At 35.9% G+C, this 25,578-nt stretch overlaps 1 protein-coding gene across 8 annotated transcripts in view; it reads right to left on the bottom strand.

The window, feature by feature from the left end:
- The window catches only part of NBEA (neurobeachin), a 723,498-nt gene that overhangs the window by 22,750 nt on the left and 675,170 nt on the right, over positions 1-25,578 (bottom strand). For 3 of the 8 annotated variants that reach the window (XM_055360199.2, XM_055360201.2, XM_055360205.2), the window contains 4 exons: positions 21,883-22,050; positions 4,155-4,217; positions 3,738-3,827; positions 243-435 (listed from right to left, as the gene is read on the bottom strand). In XM_055360199.2, the coding sequence (XP_055216174.2) occupies positions 243-435; positions 3,738-3,827; positions 4,155-4,217; positions 21,883-22,050 (514 nt within the window). The remainder of the gene's footprint in view (positions 1-242; positions 436-3,737; positions 3,828-4,154; positions 4,218-21,882; positions 22,051-25,578) is intronic. The other 5 variants (XM_055360202.2, XM_055360204.2, XM_031001218.3 and 2 more) reach the window with 3 other exon arrangements.

The following is a 25,578-nucleotide window of genomic DNA, read 5'->3' as shown; positions in this document are numbered from 1 at the left end:
TGCTTCAATTTGTTAAATAGTTACTGAGTACTTGACTATGATCCAAGCATCCTATGAGGCACTAACATACAGCAGAAATGAAGGAGACAGATAGAAGTCCCTTAGTTGGATTTGACAATTATTTATTTAGTCTGCTGTTTTTTGTAGATAATGTGGGATATGAGCTAGTCCCAGTACACTTTTTTACTTTAATTGTAGCTTTTAAGAAATCTTTAGTAAGTGATTTGCTCAGGCACACATACCTACTGTGTTGTGCCATCTATTCACTGCAAACAGTCGGCTGCAAGTCACTGTCACCACTGCGGGGATGGTCAAGTGGGGCAGAGTGTTGGCTGCCACATGGGTTACTGGAGAATTTGAAGGAAACTTCAGCACCATTATCACATCCTGTTGCATCTGATCTTTAAACATGAGCGGACTCTGTGGAAGGAAACACTGTTGAATAGAAAGGGAAGAGAACAGAGGAAGACAAAAGGAATAACATAGTTAGTGAAAGGTCTAGGGAGAATGAGGTTAAACAGACAAGGCTAGCACGAGCACACACAAGGAGGAAAAGCCACCTAAACTTTCATACTGGTGAATGTCTGCCCCAAATCGAGCAGCTTTGACTGGGGGATGGCACAGAGAGCAGAGAATAAGAATTCTGTGAAGGCACTGATACAGGGACACAGAATCAGTAAAGACCAGCCTCAATTCAAATATCACCACAATGCAATGTGAAAAGTTAGCTCGTAGACACACCCGCATGACGTAACACAGTTATGCAATGCCGCTTAAAAATCAGTTTGGTGGGAAAGTTAGTCAAATTAGTGACTCCCATTTTTTACATGAAATATAAAGTGAATTGACTAATACTTTCATTTCTATCTGGTTGATGTGGGGTCATGACTACAGTCTAAATAATTAAAATACAGTAGCCCCATAAAGCAGCCGAGCGCTTCCCTGGCAGTTCTCTCCAGGTTCTGCTCTGGCACTGACTGTTTATGGTTGAAGCCTTGTTTCTCCCTTCTAGGCTGGGAGCTTATGGAGGGCCAATGCTTTTTCTTCTTTTTTTTTTTTTAATTATTTTATTTTAAGTTCCAGGATACATGTGCAGGACACGCAGGTTGTTACATAGGTAAACATGTGCCATGGTGGTTTGCTGCACAGATCAACCCATCACATTGGTAGTAAGCCCTGCATACGTTAGCTGTTCTTCTTGATGCTCCCCTCCCACCACCCCCACCCCCACGACAGGCCCCAGTGCGTGTTGTTCCCTATCATGTGTCCACGTGTTTTCTTCTTTCTGTTTTTAGCCTCTGTTTTGTAAACATCTAGCATATGACTTGACAGAAAGTAGATACTGTAAGTCCTACAAAACACTACAAATACCACCATATTAAAAACATAAAGTAGGGAGGCTGGAAATAACCATTATTTAGCTTTCATACATGTTTCGTAATGGTTTGCAGTATATATGAATTCTCTGCTATATGAACTTAGAAAGCTTAGAGTTTCTTTATAAACAGTTTCATGCCAATTCAGTCTCTAACAACTTCCTCTAGGAAAGTAATGAATTCTGACTGGGCATATCTCCAGGATAAATATTTTTATTATTATTATTAAACACAGAAAACTAACACGGGAATAAAACTCTTCTGCCAAAGCATTTCATAAAATAAAGTGTTAGAGATATTCTTCTGGACAGTTTATTAAAAATGGTGAGGCTCCAAGGCCACATCTCTATGTCTACAATGTGGCTGAGGGGTTTATACAGCAACAGCCTGAGCTTGGTGCAAACCTTTCTGTTTAGTTACACAGAAGGACCAACTGCAGTCCAAAGAGTTCACTAGTGACTAACCAAGGAGGCTGAAGCTGTTTGGCTGAGCTGTTGTAGGAAGGTAAAAAAAAAAAAAAAAAAAAAAAAAAAGTTTAAACACACACCAGGCATGGTGGCTTATGCCTGTATTCCCAGCACTTTGGGAGACTGAGGGTCCCCAGGAGTTCAAGACCAGCCTGGGAAACAGAGCAAAACCCAATCTCTACAAAAAATTTTAAAAATTTAGCCAGGCATGGTGGCACACACCTGCAGTCCCAGCTACTAGGAAGACTGGGGAAGAAAGATCGTGTGAGCCTAGGAGTTTGAGGCTGCAGTGAGCCATGATCATGCCGCTATATTCTAGCCTGTGCAACAGAGTGAGACCCTATCTTAAAAAAAAATTTAAAAACAAATGCATTTAGGTCGGGCGTGGTGACTCACACCTGTAATCCCAGCACTTTGGGAGGCTGAGGCGGGCAGATCACGAGGTCAGGAGTTTGAGACTGGCCTGACCAACATGGTGAAACCCCATCTTTACTAAAAATACAAAAATTAGCCAGGGGTGGTGGCGCACACCTGTAAACCCAGCTACTCGGGAGGCTAAGGCAGGAGAATTGCTTGAACCAGAGAGGCGAAGGTTGCAGTGAGCTGAGATTGTGCCACTGCACTCCAGCCTGGGTGACAGAGTGAGATTCTGTCTCAAAACAACAACAACAAAAAGCATTTATGTGTTTCCCAAAAGTTCGACTACTGATTTCTTGAAAGTTTAGAGGACTTATTTGTCACTGTATCTCCAGTGCTTAGCAACAGATCTGACATACAGAAGGGGCTCAATAAAAATTCGTTAAATGACAGAGTAAATGAAAGGTGTGATTAACACTTCCATCACAAAATAACAGCTTATACATTTGTTTACACATATATTATGGACCATATTCCAGAGCTCTTTACTCTAACATTAGAGTACTTGTTGTCTTGAAGTTCATCTTGTCAACGCATTTTTACCTTCAAGAATTGTTTACTTCAGTAAAAAAACAGTGAAAAATCAGTTTTAAAAAAAATTCTAAAGAAATTGCTCATAAAAATTTTACCTTCTTCAAATTACTTAAAGAAGAAAATGTTTACTATTTGCTAATAAACTGTAAAGAAACTTTTTTATGGAAATGGACTTATAAATTCAGATTAAAATGAAAAGAATATGACTCCCTTGCAAAGTGGGAATAAGAGGTTTAACCAGTAGCTAATTATGATGATGTCAGCTCCCATTTATTAAGAACTTATTGTATGACAGGTACTGGTCTACGTGCTATACAGTATTGAATCATTCAATTCTCAGTAGTAGGTACTATTTTTACCTCTATTTTACAGATGCTGAAATGCAAAAACAGAGAGGTTAAATACCTTGCCCAAGTCATTTACTAGCTAGTGCAGAGATGGTGTTTGCCCTGTCCGGCTCTGGGGCCCTTACTCTTAACCACTCTGTTCAACAACCTCTCTGTAATAACCACAAATTACCTTTATATTTCTTGCCTTTTCTTCAAATGAACTACTTCCCCTACTGTATCTTGCCACGAAATTTGGCAATATCATATTGTGTCTGCAATACATTTTTCATTGTAATTTACAAATATAGTCTAATTCTGGTGTCAGTGTGTGTCTCTATGCCTGTGTGTGCATGAATGAGTTTATGTAGAGGCATACATAGAGAAGAGGGCTATTTTTGTGAATCCAAAAGTGGGACAGCTTAAGTAGGACTTAAAGGTAGATTTACACTTCCTTCTCTGTCTCTCCCTGGGGTATTAGTTTGTACTTAGGCTGAAGAGTTAACCAATAAATCAAGAAGCCTTTTAAAATATGCTGTTAAAATCACAATTTTATTTGCTCTATTCCCAGGTAAAAAGGAAAGAAAAAAAAATCTCAACATGCTGATATGTCTTACCAGGTGCATGGCAGAGCTCCGAGGCGGATGTGGCTCAATAAGCAACTGAGATGGCGTCTGTCCAAAGTTCTGTATCTGTGCCTCCATGGCCTGCAGGGGAAGGAGGGTGATTGTCATAATCAATATGCATCAAAGAGAGAGGCCAACACACTCTTTGACAATGCAAGTGTATCCCAAGTCAGCCATGAAAAAAAGTCCAGAAAATTCAACGGGTGCTCTTTTCTCAGGGTGCAGAATCATCCAAGTGTTAGTATTTTGTAGACAAGCTTTGCTTCTCCTTCCAAACATGCTTCAGTTAACCCAGTCACTATTCTTATTCCCAGAAGCTGGGGTTAAATGTGGAAAATCTAACCTGTGAATACATGCATGCAGCTAAAGACCAAAGAACACTTTCCACACTAAATACAGCACATATACCTTAATAAAGTCCTTTGTAAGAAGGAACGTATGGGGGTCTCTAATGAAATAAGCTTCTGGAATCTTAATGGGGAAAAAAAAGAATGAGACATAAAGTCTACCAATTATACAAAATAAAATTCAGAAAGTTATAGGTTCCAATTAATTCAGAGGGTGATCAGTAGAAAGAACACCAAGATTTTATAGAATTATTAAATATAACAAAACTTTTGTTACAAAAATATATTTTAGCTTTCTATGCTATTTTAAGATGAATTCTGGAATATTATTTTTAAGGTATAAATTCATTTTCTCCAAATTTTTCCCCGAAATTTTAGAGAGAACTCACCCAAAAAAGAAATAAATCTTTCTGTATCCTAAGCTATACAATATTTCATTAAAGCCTATGTAGCTGGAAATGAGATTTTATAGCCTCCAAGGAATAGAAATAATTTTAGCCCTCAAACTGTCTGGACTGTACAATATACCTTTCTCGTGTGTGTCAAAGAGATAATCTTAAAAGAAACTTAAGTATTTCCTTGATACATAAATTCTATAGGCAAAATATTTCCATATATTAAGCTAGACTAACAAAAATATTTTTCTGAAATATTATATGTAATTTATGTCAACAAGGAGAAGCATGATATTTACTATGATCATTACTCTGCTACCATGCTAATTTTTTCCCTAAATTGTGTGCAATTTGGTTGCATGTAAAAGTGAAACAGGAAAATCATAGCTAGGTGCTTGTAGAAGCACAGGTGAGTTGGTAGATGGCTCTTGACATAGCACCACCACTGATCTCATCGCTATGTACAATTCTAATTTATAAAGTACTTAAATTTAAAAATCTGTCCTCCTACACTGTATTTCAAGAAAATGTTTATCAATAAAAATGCGAATCTGCAAATTTATTAGCAATATTAAACATGAATGCATCATTATCTGCCATATTTTAGCCATCGCGTAAATGGGACTTTGGTTCTTTTATCTGCAGAGGCAATGGGATGAATTATTAAATCTCTTTAAGTGCTGTCCAATTTTTATGTATACATTTATTTGCATGGTGTCTACTCAAAAGTGTGACTATTTAACTAAATTTTATTTACATATGATGCATTTACATCCTACTTTTGTCTCCCCACTGCAAGATTTATGATTATAAAAGAGGGAAGAGACCATTTCTGGTTAGGTTCACATTTTTAATAACTAACTCTTGAGAATTATTTGGAAAGAGAAGTGGTAATTTTATTGTTAACGCTGCCCTGGTTAGCAAATGCTTAATACCTAGCTTCATGTATCATGAACAGCTAAACGTCTCTCTAACAACAGATACTGCTACTCCTGTTTTTACTTCCCCAGAAAAAGGACCCAAGTGGGGGCGAGGAGCCGGGGGTAAAATTAAACATGTTTTAATCTCTAGATCAGTGTCTTGCACTTAGTAGGGAGCCTTTAAATGTTTATTGAAGGAATTAGTCAACAAACATGCTTTGCTTGACTCTAGTTTTGTTTCTTAAAGGAAAGTATTAAAAATGTACTAGAAAATGTTATGAAATGGATAAAATTTCTAGAAATCTGTGCAGTTCTCTTCAGTGAGTCCCAACTCTGACCATTTTGGACTAAGGCAGAATACATATGCATATATATTTAAAAGAGTTCCCCAATCAGGCATCAGGATAAAGACGAGATTGTGACTAACTTTATCCTTTCATTAAGACAGTCAGTTCTCGACACTGAACGTTTATTTCTTTTGAGACTATACTGACTCCCTCTTCCTTGTGATCTACTTTACATGCCTTCATGACCCAAAGGATCTCAGTCCAATATTTACCTTTTAGCTATCTGGTAGTCCTGCCTTCCAGTAATTCCTTACCCTCTGATTTAAAAATGTACACATCTTTCTGATCTTGAAAAGCATGCTGTCTCCTTTAAGTTCTACTTCTTGTCATTACTAAAATGTTTGAGGGGGAAGTGAGCACCTACTATCTTTCTTCACCTGCTCCCCATGTAAGATTTTCTGTCCTTTCCCACTTTCAGGGGGTCATCAATGACTTTCTTGTCAAGTGTGCAGGTCCTGTGAATGGGAGGGTTGCCTGGTGACACGCAGAACTCATTCTGCACCCCATGAATCGTTACAATGAAGTAGTTGTTCTGAGAGCTACTCCCTGTGTAGGAGAAAATCCTCCCCAAATGCTAACCTTGGGCAAGGATCTAAATCCTTCACCTCCCAGACTCCCTAAATCATAATGAATGCCCTGCATATTCTCACAGCACATTTTTCTCCTTTACTATAGATTTTAACACACAATTATTTATGTATGTCTGTTTGTTCAGACTGAATCTCTGCAGGTCAGGACGGTGACTTAGTCTTAACAGAGATTCTAAAAATATTTGGTGAATATAGAAGCAGGGCATTTGTATAAAACTGAAACCTGGTCTAGAAAAAGAAAAGCACTTCAGAATTTTTTACTTTTACAATTCAATACCACAAAAACAATTAACAGACATTTGTTGAATGCTTACTCTATGCCAAGGGATACAAAGTCAGATACCAGGCTGACCTCAGGAAGTTAGCAGCCCCCAAAATAAAGACGATGAGTGTGTCAGTGCACATGGTAGGGAGCAGGACCACAGTGGAGACAAGCCCAGGCTGCCCTGGAAGCCCAGACAAGTGACAGAGGGGAAGGGGAATAGGTTCTTAGGAAAGAGACTTTTGGAAAAAGGACAGAGCTTAGGTTTGAAGATTAAGTAAGAATTAGCTTGTCCACAGCATGAAAAGGTTCTCTACCATATAGAAATTTTCCCTTAAAAATTTCCAAATATATCAAGTTAAAAAAAAAAGAAACTACTGGAACTGTGAGATGAATTCCTTCTATATTATCCAGAAATGTCATTAAAAAAATTCTACATGTATCTATTTCTCTATACATTGGTCTGCAAGGGTCAGTGAGATTTAACGTTAACTTTATTTATTCACAAAACATGTATTTGTTGAGTACCTACTACACACTAGATTCCATTCTAGATATTAATGATACTGGTAAAATGAAACAGATAAAGATTCCTGCCCTCAAAGAGCTTACATTCAGCCCAAAGTCACACACTGGCATCCCATGGGCTAGATTCAGCTCACAGACATGGTTTCTATTTGAGCCAAAATTTACAGGTCAGTAAATGGCATACAATAAATTGGATTTTTTGGCTTCTCTTAAAAACTTAGCAGATCAGGCAATACCACATCAGCATTCCTGCACAACTGCCCTTTTGTAACGCCCACCACTCACGTGACCTGGGCACTACCACTGGCTTGTGTCACTCATCTATTCCCTGTCTGGTTCTTATATGCTTTGGGGCTTGTGAATCCTTTTAAAATATAATAACGAAAACTTTAATTTGTATTACAAGATATCAATTGCTTTGTGTATCTGTTGTACTTTCCAGTAAACCCAAAATGAGTTAACATTGAACACGTGAGCTCATGAGCATGTATAATGTATATGGAAAAAGACTAAAACTTTGGAAATGTCCATCAATCCAACTTCATTAAATCTATGTTATCCATTATTAGAAGCTCCATTATTTTATATACTATTAATAAGTAAAATATGCTATCAATTAAAATATGCTATGATTGATTGTAAGACACATTATGATTTTGGAGTATTGAGACATGAAAATGGTGTGCATCGTAGAATCAATAAATCATAGTAACTTTTTACTTAAACAGTGGTATCATGAGTCTTACATATTTCATACAAAGCCAGCATAGGTAATAGGCTTAAACCACTAGATTTTTTAAAACAAATGTGGCTAACAAAACGTTTGGTGTTTCACAAATACAAGAGACCATGCAGCCATTGGTAGACAACACTTTGGTAGAATAACATGAAAATATATAGATTTGCTTGTACTTAAATAATATTCTTTCTTAATGTTATTAAGAAATCACTGATTTTGGTATCTTGAAGTTAAGCTTATTATGTGCATTCACTTATTTATTTATTCAAATTTCTCATTTTTTAAGGTTTAAGATAAAAGTGTATAAGGTACACTAATCTTAAGTGTACAGCTTGATGAATGTATATATGTATGTGTATACATTTTTTCAGTTCTTCTAACCACCATCTAGATTAAGACAGAGGACTTTGGAATGGAACTAGAAGGTTCCATATCTTGGTCTGGGTGGTGGTTACATGAGAGAATACATAGATACTGGTAACCTTGTGTGCCTCCCCAGCCAATTATTCCCCCATCTAGCCCCATCACCCTGTCAAGCTAATAATTATTCTGATGTTTATCATCAATTATTTTTTATTCTTTTTTATTTTTTATTCTTTTTTATTTTTTATTTTTATTCTTTTTTTAAACTTTATTCTTTTTTATTCTTGAATTTTTGATAAATTGAGTTAAATATACACTGCATATTTTCTGTTTCTGCTTTTTTTGATCAACTTTATGTCTGCAAGATTCAACCTTGTTGTATGTATTGGTAGTTTGTTCATTTTTTTTTTTTGCTGTATAGTATTCCCCTGTATTAACCTAACACAATTTATCAATTCTGTTGATGGATATTTGGGTTGTTAACAGTTTCAGGTTATTATGAATAAAGTTGCTTAGAAGATTCTTGTACATGTCTTTTGATGGAGGTTAGCAGCCAGTTTTTGGAGGGTCTATACCTAGATATGGGATTGGTGAGTCATAGGGTACGAGTAAGTTTAGTTTTACTGCCAAAGTGTTTCTCCAAAATGGTTTTGTGTATTTATTTTCTGTAAGTATTTGTGAACCCAAAATGTAACGGTCGAAGCTGTAAATAAAGTAATGATTTACATTATGTAGTCTTTTAGTGTACTGATAACTTATTAATAAAACTTGTATATATCAAAACTCAATTGTCTCATAAAATAATTATAAATAATTATTTCTTTACCTGGAATTGTTAAAGTAGAAATGAAAATTAAGTTAAAGAGTGTTAAATTTTAATTGTTATATGGATTCTTACTGATTATAAAAATTGTTTTGCTGAATATTTATTGAACTGACATCATGCACTTAGCATTTATTTTTCTCTCCAGCTAAGACCCACCTTTAGGTTGAACACCTTGAGGAAGTTCTAAAACATGGAATTTTGTAGGTATAGGCAGAGAAGTAAAGATAAATGTGAACTGAGTTATGCACAAATGAACAAAATAAGTAAATCTGAACAGCATAAATGATTTTCAGATTACAAACACATATATGACACATAACTCAGTTTTACCTGCTTATCTGTATATAGAGCTCCCATTAAGGAAAAGTTTCAATTAGGGACACTTTCTCTTTTGTCCCCTCCCTACTTCCTGATTATCCCATTCCTTAGTCTGATGAGGCTCTCCTTTATACAATTCTGCAGGACCCACCTACTAAGTTACAAAATTATGACATCTTCATGGGAGTCCCCTTTTTTCTTACTTAACAAGTTCTCTTGAGTCTTTCTTCTTCCTCATAGGTCAGGGCCACTGTGCATGGGTATGCTGTTTATGCCCTGTACAAAGATGCCCAGTTGGAAGGCAAATAAGTAATAGAATCTACCTTGAGAGCCAGAGAAAGGAGTGCCTTTTGTAATTCATCCATTTAGAGAAGGTGTCCTCTAAAGTGTGCACAAAGGGGCATGTGTGTTAGCTATGATGTGACACATGCCTTCTTTCTTTGACCTCCGTATCTCTTAATTGTTTTCTTTCCTTTTTGGCTTTCCTTCCAAGGAAGTTCTACCTCCTCTATGAATAAAGATACATACCTGGAATTAAATCCTCAGAAGAGGAAATCGATAAATATAATGTGTGCTTATGTGTTGCACATTTGCTTATTCATATAAAAGACTTCCTACTAAGGTAAAATTAAATGTGGCAACCAAGTAAGCCAGAATTCAGAAGCCATACCTTCTCTGGTGTGTGGTAGGCAAAAACTTTGGTTAATCTTGTCTTTTCCACATTGCAGGTAGATTTAACCCATTTACATTTTTCTCCATAGAATGATTACAACTGCTTTTTTTTTTTTTTTTGGTAAATGTAATTCAGTATTATCTTTCAGATGAAATGCCATCAGGTCTACAGAGCCATGACAAACAGCATGAAGGAGCTAATAATACAGGCTCTCAAATGACCTATTCATCCATCTCCCTGGTCTGCATAAACTTTTAAATTGTTTTTCAGAAAAATCAGCATTTTATAAAGTACTATAGGTTATGGTACCCACAATGCAAAATATCAAACTACGTCCAAATACCAGTAAATTCACTAACAATTTTCAGAAAATTCAAGAAAAAAGTAGTAAAAGTGGTTGCTTGAGAAAACAGAAAAAGATTTTCAAAGTTTCCTTAGCATTTTGTTTATCTCACTGTATAGCTCTTACTTACAAGGCTTTTAATACTTAAAAGTACTCTTTTTTAAATCAAAAAATACAAGCTTGACACAAAATAAAAAAATACATGTGATTGATATCATCTTTCTGTTCCACCCGCAATTCTACCAATGCCAAATAGGAAAAAAATAAACAAAAACAATGGAATTTTAAGTCTGAAATGATAAAAGGAAAGGTTACTTAATGGTAGACTACATTTTAACTGATAAGCTTTTGCTTCTGGTTTATTGTAATAAAACAAGATCATATAAAGCATTACTTTTTAATGCTGGAAAAACAGGAGCAAAATAAATCAAGCAAATAATATCTGCACTTTGTTGTTTCTTGCTTTATAAATATTAAACTATATAAAAAATTAAAATGCTATTTTATATTCAACTGCTTCTAGTTTTTCATAAAAACCACAAAATGGGAGAATAAATATTTTTCCTTTTGTTTTAACCTTCAACTGCATTAAGGCTACACCTCTCCTGGCAAAATTATTAGAATATTTAAGCAAATATTTGGTAATCCGAGTAAAAGGGGACTACAATTGCCTTAATTAGTAGATGCGCTTAGACAATATTTGAGAGAGAGATTCTGATTTGTCCAGTTACCTGCCTTAATTCTTGGTTTCTTTCTTTTAGCGTAAATCTAAGTAGAATTAAGATGTGACTTATCCTCTTGCTGATCCCTGTTTCCTCCTTGGCATGTTGAATTATAATGGTGATATTACATAATTGACTTAACAAACGAATGTGAAAAAGTAAGCATCATTTCCTCCGGAGAGAAAATGCTCCATCCAGAATATTTTCTGTCCAAATCAGATCAGTGCCATCAATGACAAGCTCACTCAATTTCTCCACTTAAAATAAGTATAAGTCAACTCAGGTAGGAAGAGTGAGTGCATTTTAATGTAGCTGATTGTGGCTGACCAAGCCTGGAAGCCTTAAATAAGTCTTCTTGGCCTAGAGAAATGAACAACCCAGGGGGAACAGACCAGTGAGCTGGACACCTTCTTTGGCTCTGGAAGATGTGCCTCCATAGACCTGTGCTCCCTTGCTCTCTACCTTCCCAGTGGGTTCAGCCAATGACACAGCTTAGGAGCAGAGACAGGATTGTATGGCCCCTCTCTGCCAAGTCCCGTTTTGGCAGTGCCTGGCCAGTACTCCTCTACCTAAGGCCACAGCTCTTGTTGGGTGAGCACTTTTATTGCCAGATTCTGGGAATGGCTCCCTTTCCTTGTCACTTTCCCTTGTTCATCCACTTTACCATGTCTATACCTTTGTAAATAGAACCATTATTAAACATTCTTCACTACCCTTTAAAAAAAGTTAATTGTGGTAGAATATATATAACACAAAATTTACCATCTTAACCATTTTTAAGAGTACAGTTCAGTAGTGTTAAGTTCATTCACACTATTGTGTAACCAATCTCCAGAACTCTTTTCATCTTCTAAAACTAAAACGCTATATTTATTAAACAAAAACTCGCCACTCCCTCTAGTCCCTAGGGGTCACTATTCCACTTTCTTTCTCTATGATTTTGACTCGTTAAGATACCTCATACAAGTGGAATCATACAGGGTTTGTCTTTTTGTGACTGGCTTGTTTCACTTAGTATTAATGTCCTTAAGGTTCATCCATGTTGTAGCATGTGTCAGAATTTCCTTCCTTTTTAAGGTTGACTAATAATGCATTACACACACATACACCACCCCGCATTTTGTTTATCCATTCATCCATCCATGGACACTTGGGTTGCTTTCAACTTTTTTTTTTTCTTTTTTGAGATGGAGTCTTGCTCTGTCACCCAGGCTGGAGTGCAGTGGCGCAATCTCAGCTCACTGCAACCTCCGCCTTCTGGGTTCAAGTGATTCTCCTGCCTCAGCCTCCCGAGTAGCTGGGACTACAGGCGCCTGCCACCACACCCGGCTAATTTTTGTATTTTTAGTAGAGACGGAGTTTCACCATATTGGCCAAGCTGGTCTCAAATCCCTGACCTTGTGATCCGCCTGCCTCAGCCTCCCAAAGTGCTGGGATTACAGGTGTGAGCCACTGCGCCTGGCCTCGACTTTTGACTATTGTGAAAAATGCTCCTGTGGACACAGGTATACAAATGTCTCTTTGAAGCGCTTTCTCTCAATTCTTTTGGATATATTTCCAGAAGTAGAATTTGCTGGGTCATAGGGAATTCTATTTTTAATTTTTGAACGATTGCCATATTGCTTTTCCTAGCAGCTACGCCAGTGGTAGCATTTTATATTCCTATCAATGGTGCACAAAGTTTCCAGTTTCTCTACATCCTCACTAACACTTGTTATTTTCTGTTTTGATAGTAGCTAACCTAATGGGTGTGAGGTGGTATCTCACTGCAGCTTTGATTTGCATTTCCCTAATGATGAATGATGCTGGCACATACTTGTTGGTCATGTGTACGTCTTCTTTGGAGTCTTCATTATCGCTTTGAAAGGTAATGTGCTGAGATCCTGACTGATACAAATAGGATTGTTATTCAGGCACAACAAATGAGAGAAATGCTGGTTACCTTTTGCTACATGTCGGGGTAGGAATGACCAAAAAAAGATTATATCCAAGCAAGGGGCATTTTCATTGAGGATTTTAAATATTTCAGAGATAAACATTGTAAGCAGATAGGAAAGGCTGTAGAGTCTCATTGCAATTAAATATTTGTTGATACTCAGGAAGAGAACTGAAATACTCTTTTCTAGGTGACTTAGGGATTCGCCTACCTGGAAGCGAAGATTTTAGCAGATGATCGCTTAAGGATTCTTCCAGCTTTCTGGTTCTTTGCCCATTCTGGGGTTAATCATTAAATGGTACCTAAGTACAGGACTCAATCCACAAATCCTTTACCACAGGTGAGAAGAATCAGTATGACATCCCTGCCAAATTTTCCCCGGTTGAATAAGTTTATATAAACTGAACTCTATGCTGGCTGATTCAGGAGGTGAAGGAGGAGGAAAACAAGTTGAGGGGGAGGTGGTGGTGTAGGAGCAGGAATGAGAGAGAAGTGGTGGCCTTTATAAGTTCACTAGAAGTGTTTAATCATGGGAAAATATTTTTTTAAAAAGCGGAAATAGATTTGTTTGGTATGTGGAATGACATTGAGACACAGGTTTACCAGGTGCTGGTATAAATATTCCGAATTGAAATCATATACTTTTAGTATACTAAAGTGAGAATAAAGTATTATTGGACGTATTCAGCAGAACAAAATATTCTTGATTTTGACATAAATGGGCAACAGTAATTTAGATATACTGTACTGAGACTTCAAATGGCTTTAAATAGGCTCATTATCAATATGTTTAAAATGTTTCAAAATGAGTTCTAAATATCTAACTGAAATGCCTAGGTACTTAGATTGAGTAATATCTATTTCAACAAATTGAAGCATGCAATATGTTTTGAATAATTGTTAATTTATGCTGAGGTAACAACTGTGTTACGGAAGTGAAATCTATGTTAATAGAAGATAAGGAAATCCCTTCCAGCTATTTCTATTATAAACAGCAGGCTGCAATTTTCACCCTTCTTCCCTTGAGTAAAATATGGCTTTAGATGCTTGTGAAAGTACTTGCTGTTAATTTCTGAAAATCAATAATTAGCACTTCTCAACACCACACAATAAAAATAACACAAAGCAGAGAAAGAAGCACAAGTCACATAAATGACATACATCCAACTTTGACTAGCTGCATTATTTATGCTTTTCTAGTGGACGATTGATGACCATGGCCTAGTGAAGTACTGCAGTAATTATGAGCAGGTAAGATAGACCTAAATTAAAGATTTATTCACTAATCAAAATTAAATGTGTGTCATTAATTTCCTTGATACTAATTTCTATATTAAAACCTTATTCATCAAACCTTTGCAATGCAAGCCTTATGGCTCTCAATGCAAACCTTTGCAGTGAGAAACACATAACAAATATATTTGAACCTATATCCTTATTAATTTTAGGAATCATGGTATTTTTCATGTTCCCAAAATGATCCTTTAGCTTTAAAGAACACCAAATACGTATTTTCACTCCACTAATTAAAATGTAGGGGTTTTCTTTCCATTTTAATTTGGCTTTTGAATCTGTTAAAATTTTCATCCCAGTAAAACATGCAGTAATTATAGGGGGAAATTAAGATGGTTTTAAGAAATCTTTATCACCCACTTTGTGATCATTTGTTGCAATCACTTCTCAGAATAACTGCCCAGGAGAAGAACCCTGGATATCCCCCATATGAAGACAATTAGGCATCATGGCAGTTGTAAATGGATAACCTTGTGCTACAACTCATTCACGCAGATCGGGCAGGTGGTGTTGATATTCCTTGTCACATCAAAGAGAGTCAGAAATGGGGGGAGGAAAGGCTGAGGGATAAAGGATTCATAGAAAGAATAAGGAATAATAGAAAGAATTCAAGGAAGACAATGATTGTAGAGGTCCTCAATGTTGTCATTATGGGCCTTTAAATTACCCTTCATTTGCATCACCCTTCATTTACATCATCAGGATGAAAAAGTGTGTTAATTTTTTGTCTTATAAATTTTATGAATTCATCTTCTCAGAAAAGCCAGCATTGCAGCTGTTTTGGTTAAAGACACATCTATCTTCTGGTTCTTGACAGCCCTATCATGTCAATTCTCTGTAGTAGCAAGGAATATTTCAGCAAGAAAATAAAGTAAAAACTGAAGTAATCTAGCCTACTTCCTATGGGCATATTTTCACCATAGCAGATCCAAAGGGAGGCGGTGTTATCCCTGTCAGATTGAGAAAAAGATAGAAAAAGAAACTATAAGCTAAGAAAACCAAGAAATATTAACAGAAAATTAGACTAAGAATGCCACATTTTTATGACTGTTGGTAATATTAAAAACTACTTAATATTTTAATATTTCCAGCATAAATAAATGTGTATGTCTATAAATAAATATTGCAATGGCTCATATGTTCTAATAGCTGGCAGCAAAACAGCCTTTTATGATAGACTTATGTGCATACCTCTCACCGTTAAAAAGAAGCCATTGAAATCATTTTCAGTTTGGCAATGTCAACTACAGAATGATGACAAGTATTTCGACAAGCTCAGAACTTAGTATCTTGTTAATAACTTGTCTGGTATATGCTTACAGCTTCTGTTGAAATATTGACTCAATTTTTTTCTCTTGCTGAACCAGTACAACTTTAATGCCAGTAATAGTGATGCTAATTCATTTGATAATATGAATAGAAAACTAATGACACTAAAGTAAAACTTTTTTTCAGACAGTCTCACTCTGTCGCCCAGGCTGGAGTGCAGTGGTACGATCTTGGCTCACTACAAGCTGCGCCTCCCGGGTTCACACCATTCTCCTGCCTCAGCCTCCCGAGTAGCTGGGACTACAGGTGCCCGCCACCACGCCCAGCTATTTTTTTGTATTTTTAGTAGAGATGGGGTTTCACCGTGTTAGCCAGGATAGTCTCGATCTCCTGACCTTGTGATCTGCCCGCCTCGGCTTTCCAAAGTGCTGGGATTACAGGCATGAGCCACAGCACCTGGCCTAATGTAAAACTTTTAAAAATATAAAGGATAATAAAGGATATAAATGCTAATACTAATTTAGATCAAGAAAGAATGTTACAGGCAATAAGTGGGCTGCAATTAGGCCATCTTTATAAAATTTTGGAGACAGTATTGAAAATAAATTTAAAAGCCACAACTGCTTCTTTTTACTAAATAATATTAAAAACAAATTAACTTATTTTCTCTGTTGCTAACAGATTTTTTTTAATTAAATTGATAGTTTTGGTGTCATATATAATGAAATTATTAAAACAAAAGTTCTTTTAAGATAACTTCATTTAATTATGCCTTTAGGTAATAATGCCTGTGTAGTGCTTTATAGTTTAAGTATTTTCACATATTTTTCTCCTATGAATTAGGTATCATCTCTGTCATCATTTTTTTAGGTGAGAAAATACAGGTACATAAAATTCAAGTGACTGACTTAATGTCACTCAAATACTAATGGTTGAGCTGTGATACAACTTATAATATCATTCCCATCTTTCTATCCATTTTTGTTGCCTATGGCATACAATATAATCATACTCTGAGGCAGACAGGTCTTGAACTCCTGACCTAGTGATCCACCCGCCTCGGTCTCCCAAAGTGTGGGGATTACAGGTGTGAGCTATCACGCCCAGCTGAAAAAATTATTTAGGCCGGGCGCGGTGGCTCACGCCTGTAATCCCAGCACTTTGGAAGGCCGAGGCGGGCGGATCACAAGATCAGGAAATTGAGACCATCCTGGCTAACATGGTGAAACCCCATCTCTACTAAAAATACAAAAAATTAGCCGGGCGTGGCGGCAGGCGCCTGTAGTCCCAGCTACTTGGGAGGCTGAGGCAGGAGAATGGCGTGAACCCGGGAGGCAGAGCTTGCAGTGAGCCCAGATTGCGCCACTGCACTTCAGCCTGGGCGACAGAGCGAGACTCTGTCTCAAAACAAACAAACAAAAAATTATTTAATGAGAGTGTTAGCTAGATTAATGGTTTTTAATTGGGAATGTGTGTGAAATTCCTAGACAATTTTTTTTTTTTCAAAATAAGACTTGCTTGAAGCCTTTCCCTGGATATTCTGAGATGCCCATGTGATGGGGAGGATAGAGTGGATGGGGAGTTAGATGGGTATGACATGTGTATTTAAAAATAGTACAGGGGGGCCATGCACAGTGGCTCATGCCTGTAATCCCAGCACTTTTGTAGGCTGAGGCAGGCGGATCACCTGAGGTCAGGAGTTCAAGACCATCCTGGCCAACATGGTGAAACCCTGTCTCTACTAAAAATACAAAAATTAGCCAGGCGCGGTTGTGGGTGTCTATAATCTCAGCTACTTGGGAGGCTGAGGTGGGAGAATTGCTTGAACCTGGGAGGTGGGGTGCAGTAAGCCGCTGCACTTCAGCCTTGGTGACAGAGTGAGACTGTCTCTGAAAGAAAGAAAAAAAAATACAAGGGGAGGGGTGAGGTTTTGATGAAATGGTTTTAAATTTTTGAAATTGGGTGATAGGTACATGGAGGTTCATTATACCATTCTCTGTACTTTTGTAGGGGAAAAAGAAAAAGCTTTCCAAATGATTCTAACACACCTTTAGTAGAGCAGTGCTTCTTAAAAGTTAATGTCTCAAACAAGTTGCCTAGGGATCTCATTACATGTATTTAGTAGGTTGGGGAAGGCTGAGAGGCTGAAGTTCTAGCAAGTTCCCAGGTGATGCTGATTCTGCTGGGTTATGGGCCACATTTGAGCATCAAGGTGTTAGAAAACCGTGGGACTAAATGATTACCAACCAGAATATTCTCTTTCCTAAGCAGGTCATAGGATGAAGTTTCTTGGTCATCATTTAGTAAGTAAAAATATAAATCAGATCATATACTTTGTATTAATATATAAAAATGGATAAGAAAAAATATTCTTTATAATGCTTGAAAAACTGCTCAAATAGTACAGCTCATCTATGAAAAAAAGTGCATAGAAGATTACGATGTAAGCCAAGACTTTAGACAATTTAAATAATATCTACTATCCAACAGATCTAGTGTTTACATATTAAGAAGAGCTTTGTACCAGAACTGTACTGTCATGTTTCTGTCCAGAGGCTGTCATGATAAAGTTTATTATCAATTACTGCTTTACAAGTATAAAATAAGTTAAGCTGTCATAATTTTCTCAGCCAGAGTTCCTAAACTGTCAAAGAATGTCAATTTTCAATCTGACATAGAGAAGAAAATTATCTGTTATTCTGACCTCTAATTTCTTGACATTTTAATGCCATAATTGCTGTGGTTAGTGCTGCTTCATGATTTCGCCTGTCAGGAAAGAATGAATCAATAACCTTAAGCCATTTCTCAAACTTTAGCACTAACTTCAAAACTCAAAGTTATAGGCAGGTAGTAGAATTTTTTTTTGTTGTTGTTTTTTTTTTACAAAGGAGACATATATAGATATTCATATATTAAAATATTTCTCTTTTTAAATTAGTGTTTAATTTAAGCATGAAAAAATCCATCTTAGGCTAGTTGGAGTTTAGTGTAGCCGTAATTAGCCTTCCTTTGGTTTTATCTATATGAAATGTACAATCTTTGTATTTTAAAAATACTAAGATAAACATTATCAAACAAAATAAATGTATTGAGCTCAAGAAAAGGGTTAATATTTTAAACTCTGCTTTTTTCAAGAGTCTGTGTCCAACCACTTAGATGGGAATCAACTCTCTCAAGTCGCAACACAGCAGTACAAGACCTCCAGGAACTCAACAAGAATGTTTTACAAAAAGGTATTGTGCCTCCCACATGGTCTACTCATAGGGGTTGTATATAGGTAAGGGTGCATAAATGACCACTAAATAATGAATATGCTGTACTTCACTCCATTTTATCTGGGTTCTTTCTTATAATAATAGATGTATTTACAGAGAGAGCAACTGAGGTAAAGTGAGACTGAATGACTCGGCCTCACTTACCCAGCTCACAGGATTCAGGTGGGCTCTCGTCCTTTGGAGGACACTATTCCTCACATTCTTAAATGTTAGTGCAGAACTGTCTTTGTGGGAATCTGTTAGCTTCTACTTGGCTAACTGGCATTAACAGCAATGGGAATATGTTAGAGGGGGGAATGGTGGGAAGTGGGAAAGGGGAAATTAACTAGCATTCCTTGAAATCATTTAATCTGTTATGTCTACACTGTACTAAATGGCCCCCTAGTGGTCACAAGGAGATAGAGGCTCTTCCTAAGCAATCTTGAGTCCACACAGGTCCACAGGGTCATGGTAAACCTCTCTGCTGATGTGTGCTCAGGCCTCTGGGGGCTGGGGGAAGGGAAGTAAGAGTATTCCAGGTATGCGCTCCTTCACATGCATAGTGTTCTAAGAACTGACACAGAATTATAGGGTTGAGGAACTGGGCAAGGGGTCTGGGGAGAAAGAACATAACATTTCACAGTATGACTCTGGGTCTCTCTAATGAAACCTGAGTGTCTGGCAATTATGTGCTTCGAATGAGCATGCTGAAAGGAGACAGAGTCCTGAGCTGAGGCACCCTAGTAGCAGAGAGTCTGCATCACTAGAAGGTCATGAAGCTGTAATACAAGATATTGTTCAGACCATCTATATAATATGCCAACATATGCTTGAATCATTCCCATTCAACAGAAGACAATTTTTAATTTTTACATTTTAAATTTTACATTTCTATGTAATGTTTCATTAAGAAGTTCTACATTAACAAAGCCTTATACACAATTCTTTCACTGTCCAAAGCAATGATGTTATTTTGTAGAAACAGGTATTTTGATAAGATTCAAATAATGAACACTGTATCCATGTAAAGAAAATTTCCATTTTAATTTCATTTTCAAATTCTTTCAGTTATCTCTTTTTAAACCCTCATTTAAATTGGAAAAACCTGCTATTTTTCTGTCAATTTTAATGCTGCCTTGCACTTTCATCACATATAAGATGCTTAATGTATTTTATTTTGTATTTAATTTATTTAATTGATTTTATTTTGTGTTTAATGTATTTAATTTGTTTTGCCCAACAGGATTAACTTGCAACTTTCTTTATAAGAACAGGACTTTATTATAATGGGTAAAAATGTATAACAAAATATCCAAAAGCAAAAATGTCTATGACATTTAGAAGTCAAAAGACAATTCAGTTGATCTTGGAATATAAGGATGAACTATTACAACTGTTTTCTTTTTTTCTGATTCTAAAAGGTATTAGCCTTAAAAGAATAGTTTATGAAGTATTTAATAAAACAGGCATGTAATAAGCAGGGTGTATAGTTGAGACTAATTAAGCTCAGAATTATCACCTACCAAATAATCTGATTACAATTTATACACAACTGGGGATACTCAGTTGGGTGAGTGTAATGATTTGTAGAGAAAATTCCTTATTTCACCAGCCAATTTCATAACACCTGCCTTCTCTCTCATTCATTCATTCTGTCTCTATGTTTTTCTCTTGGCTTCAGGCAATAATTTTATCTTCTTGTGCACACAATATGGTACAATATTGCCCCTAATAATATGCTTGCAACGTGTTCTCAGAATATTTTGCCCTAAGGGTCCAAGGATCAATGATTATGAGGCTCTTCCCTTCCTTTTCCTCTTCTTTGCTTGAACCATACAAATGGAGTCATTTTAATTTTATAGAGGTATATAAGAAATAAACTTATGAATGCAAATTTTTCTGTAGAGCTTCATTGCGCCCATCTCCAAGTTTTCCACCTTTAAAATAAAAAATAAGAAAAGCATTCCACTGGCTGGAGATGCAGAAATGATTACTTGTTTTGCATACGACAGATGGCAGATATCTGGTAGAATGGAAGACTGGGATATCACTTCCTTGAAGCAACACTTATGTAGCAGCTGTTGCATCTTCACTCTTTCCACTTATCTGAAATCATTTTGTGCAATGTAGAAGTGATTTAAGTAATATTTTATATGAATATTTTCACTAAAAATACTATATACATACTACAGCACATAATTCCCAACTGTTAGCTATAAACATTTCAGATTGAAAACACATAAGAATAAAATAGCATAACTGCATCTATTTCATTCATGCATTTTTTTGAGTATTCTGTCTAAAACGTAGAAATATTCCTTTTATTTATTTATTATTTTTTTGAGATAGGGTCTCGCTCTGTCACCCAGGCTGGAGTGCAGTGGTGCAATCTTGGCTCATGGCAACCTCTGCCTCCTGGGTTCAAGTGATCTTCTCACCTCAGCCCCCGCAGTAGCTGGGACCACAGGCCTGCGCCACCACACCTTGCTAATTTTTGTATTTTTTGTAGAGATGGGGTTTCAGCATATTGGCCAGGCTGGTCTTGAACTCCTGGGCTCAAGTCGTCCACTCACCTTGGCCTCCCAAAGTGCTGGAATTACAGGCAACAGCCACTGAACCTGTAATCCTAGCACTTGTGCTGTTATTTTTAAGAATAGCCACAGTGGCAGATTATTTTAATGCGAAATATTCCTATTTAAATATTCAGCTAGGTTTCACTTATTACTAACATACATAAAGCATTACATATTTTAATGTAAATTTTGAAGTAAGAAAAACAAATATACAGATAGAAGTATATTTAAAGTGTCTGCAATTTAAAAAGGAACCACATACTGGTTGCATTACTTGTTTTGGGACTTTTTTCAATTTTTCCACATATGTCAAGAACCTGAAATCTGTTTTGTAAGAAGTTATGTTGAAAACAAAATTATACAGAAAGAGATGAAATGTCAAATTTGTGTTTGAGAGATGACAGAAATTTTTGGAATAATATGGGATTTAACACCTACCTCCCTGAGCACAGGATCAGTGATACTATCCAGGTTCACAGAGCCTTCATAAGTCAAGTAGTGAAAAACATTCAGAGCACGAACTGCTTCTGGTCCTCGCTGCTTATAGCCAAATATAAGGTCGATCCACTGATGAAGTTGGCAAGAAACAAATTCACTTTCTAGGGCCTGAAATGAGTCAAGAAAGAAATGAGAGACCATCAAAACTTAGTACACCTTCATATCCTTTTATTTTTTTTTTACTTTGAAATATATATAAAAAAGAGAATATGCTCTTTAAATTTCTATACTTGATTTATATGTATCAGATCTTCAGTTCCTAGAAATGGAAAAATACTACCTCAGTAGTATTTTACAGACACCTAAATGAAAATACAGAGACCTAAATGAAAATTTTCCCTTTCTAAAATGCTAAACTTTCTCTTGGCTCCATTAGGTACATAATATGATTTAACATAAATAAATTTCTTATTAAAACACACTCATGTTTAAAAGAAAAATGATTTAAATTACCTTTTTTAATACCATGTTACAATTTCATTTCTCATTTTTAAATATTAGTTTGAAATTAAGCAATTTTATGAGAAACTCTGATATACATTTATTTTCCTGCCTGAAGTCCTCCAGCTTACCTCTGAGATGACTAGAAGGGAATATCTTTCTTCCACTATGAATTAACTCAGCTATTACACAGTTTGGGAATCACTGGGCAATTGTGGATGTTTGCTAGCTAATGGGAAAGAAGTATAAATTACTGAGAGTCAAGGCCGATACTAAGTTTCCATAAACAGAAAAAAGAAAGAAAAAGGCCTTTTTATTTCCTAAGAAGCCATCAGAAGCTTCCTAGAGGTGTCTTGACAGGTAGGTAGGGAGTCTTGCTCAGGTCCGTGAAATAAGCAGTGATGGTGCATGGCTCACTACGCCTCTCACTTACTGCAGTCATTTATCATCAACTTCCTAGTGATTTAAAGAGGACACTGATTTCAACAACATGGAAAAGAGCCGTACATCTAGCTTCGTAAATTTCAGCTATTGCAGAGCCATGTAAGACAATTTTCTAAATTACGGCTGTCACTAAATATGTGAACAAAGTCATTCTCTGTGATTTCCATGGTGTTGAAACCAATTTGGAATTCACTTAATGAATAAATGATTTCTTGAATTAAGACTGCCAAAAACTGCTTTTCATTTTTTAAGTATATAAAATATTATAAATAATACTTTTCAACTTTTCCTGTGATCACATTTAACTAGTAATTTATTCCCTTCAATCCCTTTCCTGATTTACTCCTTTCAAATTTTTTGTATTTCATCTACACCAATTAGTGTGGATGTTTCTCATTCAGCAATGTAAACAATGACATTTTATGAAAGAACAGTTTCCATACTAAAGGCAAACAGAATTTCCATATTGTCTATCTCATCAATCTTGAAATAACAGTTCAGAGTAGAACACAGGAAATGAGTCTGAAAGAAGAGATGGTTAAAATTCTGTATTATGTCTATATTAGTTTGGTCAATTTGTATAAATGATTTTGTCAATTCTCTATAAGTATTCAATTAAGAAAAAATGTCAGTCTAATTATTTAGTAATATTTTCAGTGTCTGATGCAATAAATGAAGGGATTTAAAAAATGAGTAAATAGAGGTTCATTACTGAGTAACTACTGCTCAAGTCTATTCACAGGAATTCAATTTAGTTATGGAATCAGATATATAATTTAAAGGCAGATTTTACCAACATGATCAGCTAAGCGCATTCATTACAAATATATCTTATAGATATCACTAAAGAAAGGTTTGATGAAATTTACTATTATCTCTATTAGAGTAAAACCATTATTGAATAAAATACCTAATGGAATCATGAGTGGTAGTGGGAATGATGACTTTTCAATAATTTGAGCTTTTAAAATGTATTTTTTCTCTTTTATCTCCATCTCCTATTTTCATTTCCTTCCACCACCATGGGCAATAACTATAATGTATTTAATGTTTCTCCTTTTGTTTGCATGTGCCCTTATAAAATATTACTCATTCTTTTGTGGATATACTTTTGAACTATAAAAATATATAGGGTTAAAAATTTCATTTTGTTCCTTACTTTTCTCACTTAGTATTATTTTAAAAATCTACCTGTGTCACTGTGTGACTAGCCCATTGCTTCTCATGGCTGCACAAAACTCCCCTGGTAACAAACACCAGGCTACCTCTAATCCCCATGACACAAGCCTGTGATAAATGCCCCTTTTGGATCTTTCTGAGAATTTCTTTGGGATTTATAATCTGGAGTAGAACTGGGAGTGCATACTTAATGTGAGTCATCCGTGCCCACTCTCTAGCAATGCATGACAGTTTCTATACGTCCTTATCTCCATCAACTCTTAGTATTATCCAGGTTTCTAATTTTGGCCAGTATAAGAGATACAAAATAATACCTCATTGTTTTAATTTGTATTCCTCAAATTACTAACAGATTTGACATCTTTTTAATATGCTTGTTGGTCTTTGGGGTTTCCTCTTCTGTAAATTTCCTGTTCATATCCCTTACCCATTTAAAAACTGGAGGTTCTTGTCTTTATATTGTTGATTTATATATTTAACTTTATTATTATTATTTTTTAGACAGGATCTCACTCTATGGCCCAGGGTGGAGTGCAGTGTTGCGATCTCAGCTCGCTACAACCTCCGTCTCCCGGGCTCCAGTGATCCTTCCATCTCAGCCTCCCAAGTAGCTGGGACTACAGACATGCGCCACCGTGCCTGGCTAATTTTTGTATTTTAGTATTTTGTATTTTTGTATTGCAGGGACAGGGTTTCGCCATGTTGCCCAGGCTGGTCTCAAACTCCTGAGCTCATGTGATCCACCTGCCTCGGCCTCCCAAAGTGCTGGAATTACAAATGTGAGCAACTGCACCTGGCCTGATTTATATATTTTAGATAAGAGTTCCTTGTTGGTTTGAAACACTGCAAATGCATTCTCCCAAATGTCATATATCTATTAACTTTATCCATGTTCTTTGTTGGATATATTTTCTTAATTTTGAGATCATCAAATCATGTTTTAAAAATGTTTATGCTTTGAGGTTTTGTCTTGAATTATAGAGATAAATCTATTTGTATCAATTAGCTTTATATTTATGGTTTTAATTTTCATATTTTGATCTTTAATTAATCTACATCTACTTTCATTCATATATGATATTAGATATGGGTCCAGTATTATTTTTGTTTATAAAGTGAGTTTTTCCAATACCATCTATTAAACAAAAATTCCTTTTCTCAGAGATGTATGGTATTATCTTTACTGTGTGAATATATATTTGAAACAAAGACATAAAACTGCCGTTATTTACAGATAATATCATAATCTACATAGAAGCCCAGTCTCCTTCCTCCCTCTTTTTCTTTTGCTCTCTCTCCTACGTATTTATCATGTCTAGATATGTGTGCCCAGCTTTCTATATTTTTCATTTCTATTATTATCTTAATTTATTTTATCTTTATATTCTTTTGCTCTCTCTTCTATATATCTATCATGTCAACGTATGTGTGTCCAGCTTTCTATATTTTTCTTTTCTATTATTACCTTATCTTAATTATCTTATTTCTTACATATCTCAATATGTGCTAGAATTTATTCTTTTTTTCAGGATAAACTAGGCTATTCAGGAACATTTATTCTTCTTTGTAACT

This window comes from Gorilla gorilla, chromosome 14 (genome assembly GCF_029281585.2).
Source record: "Gorilla gorilla gorilla isolate KB3781 chromosome 14, NHGRI_mGorGor1-v2.1_pri, whole genome shotgun sequence".
NCBI classification, from domain to species: Eukaryota; Metazoa; Chordata; class Mammalia; order Primates; family Hominidae; genus Gorilla; species Gorilla gorilla.
The sequence above is the reverse complement of the archived record's forward strand: the minus strand, read 5'-3'. Positions and strand labels throughout refer to the sequence as shown.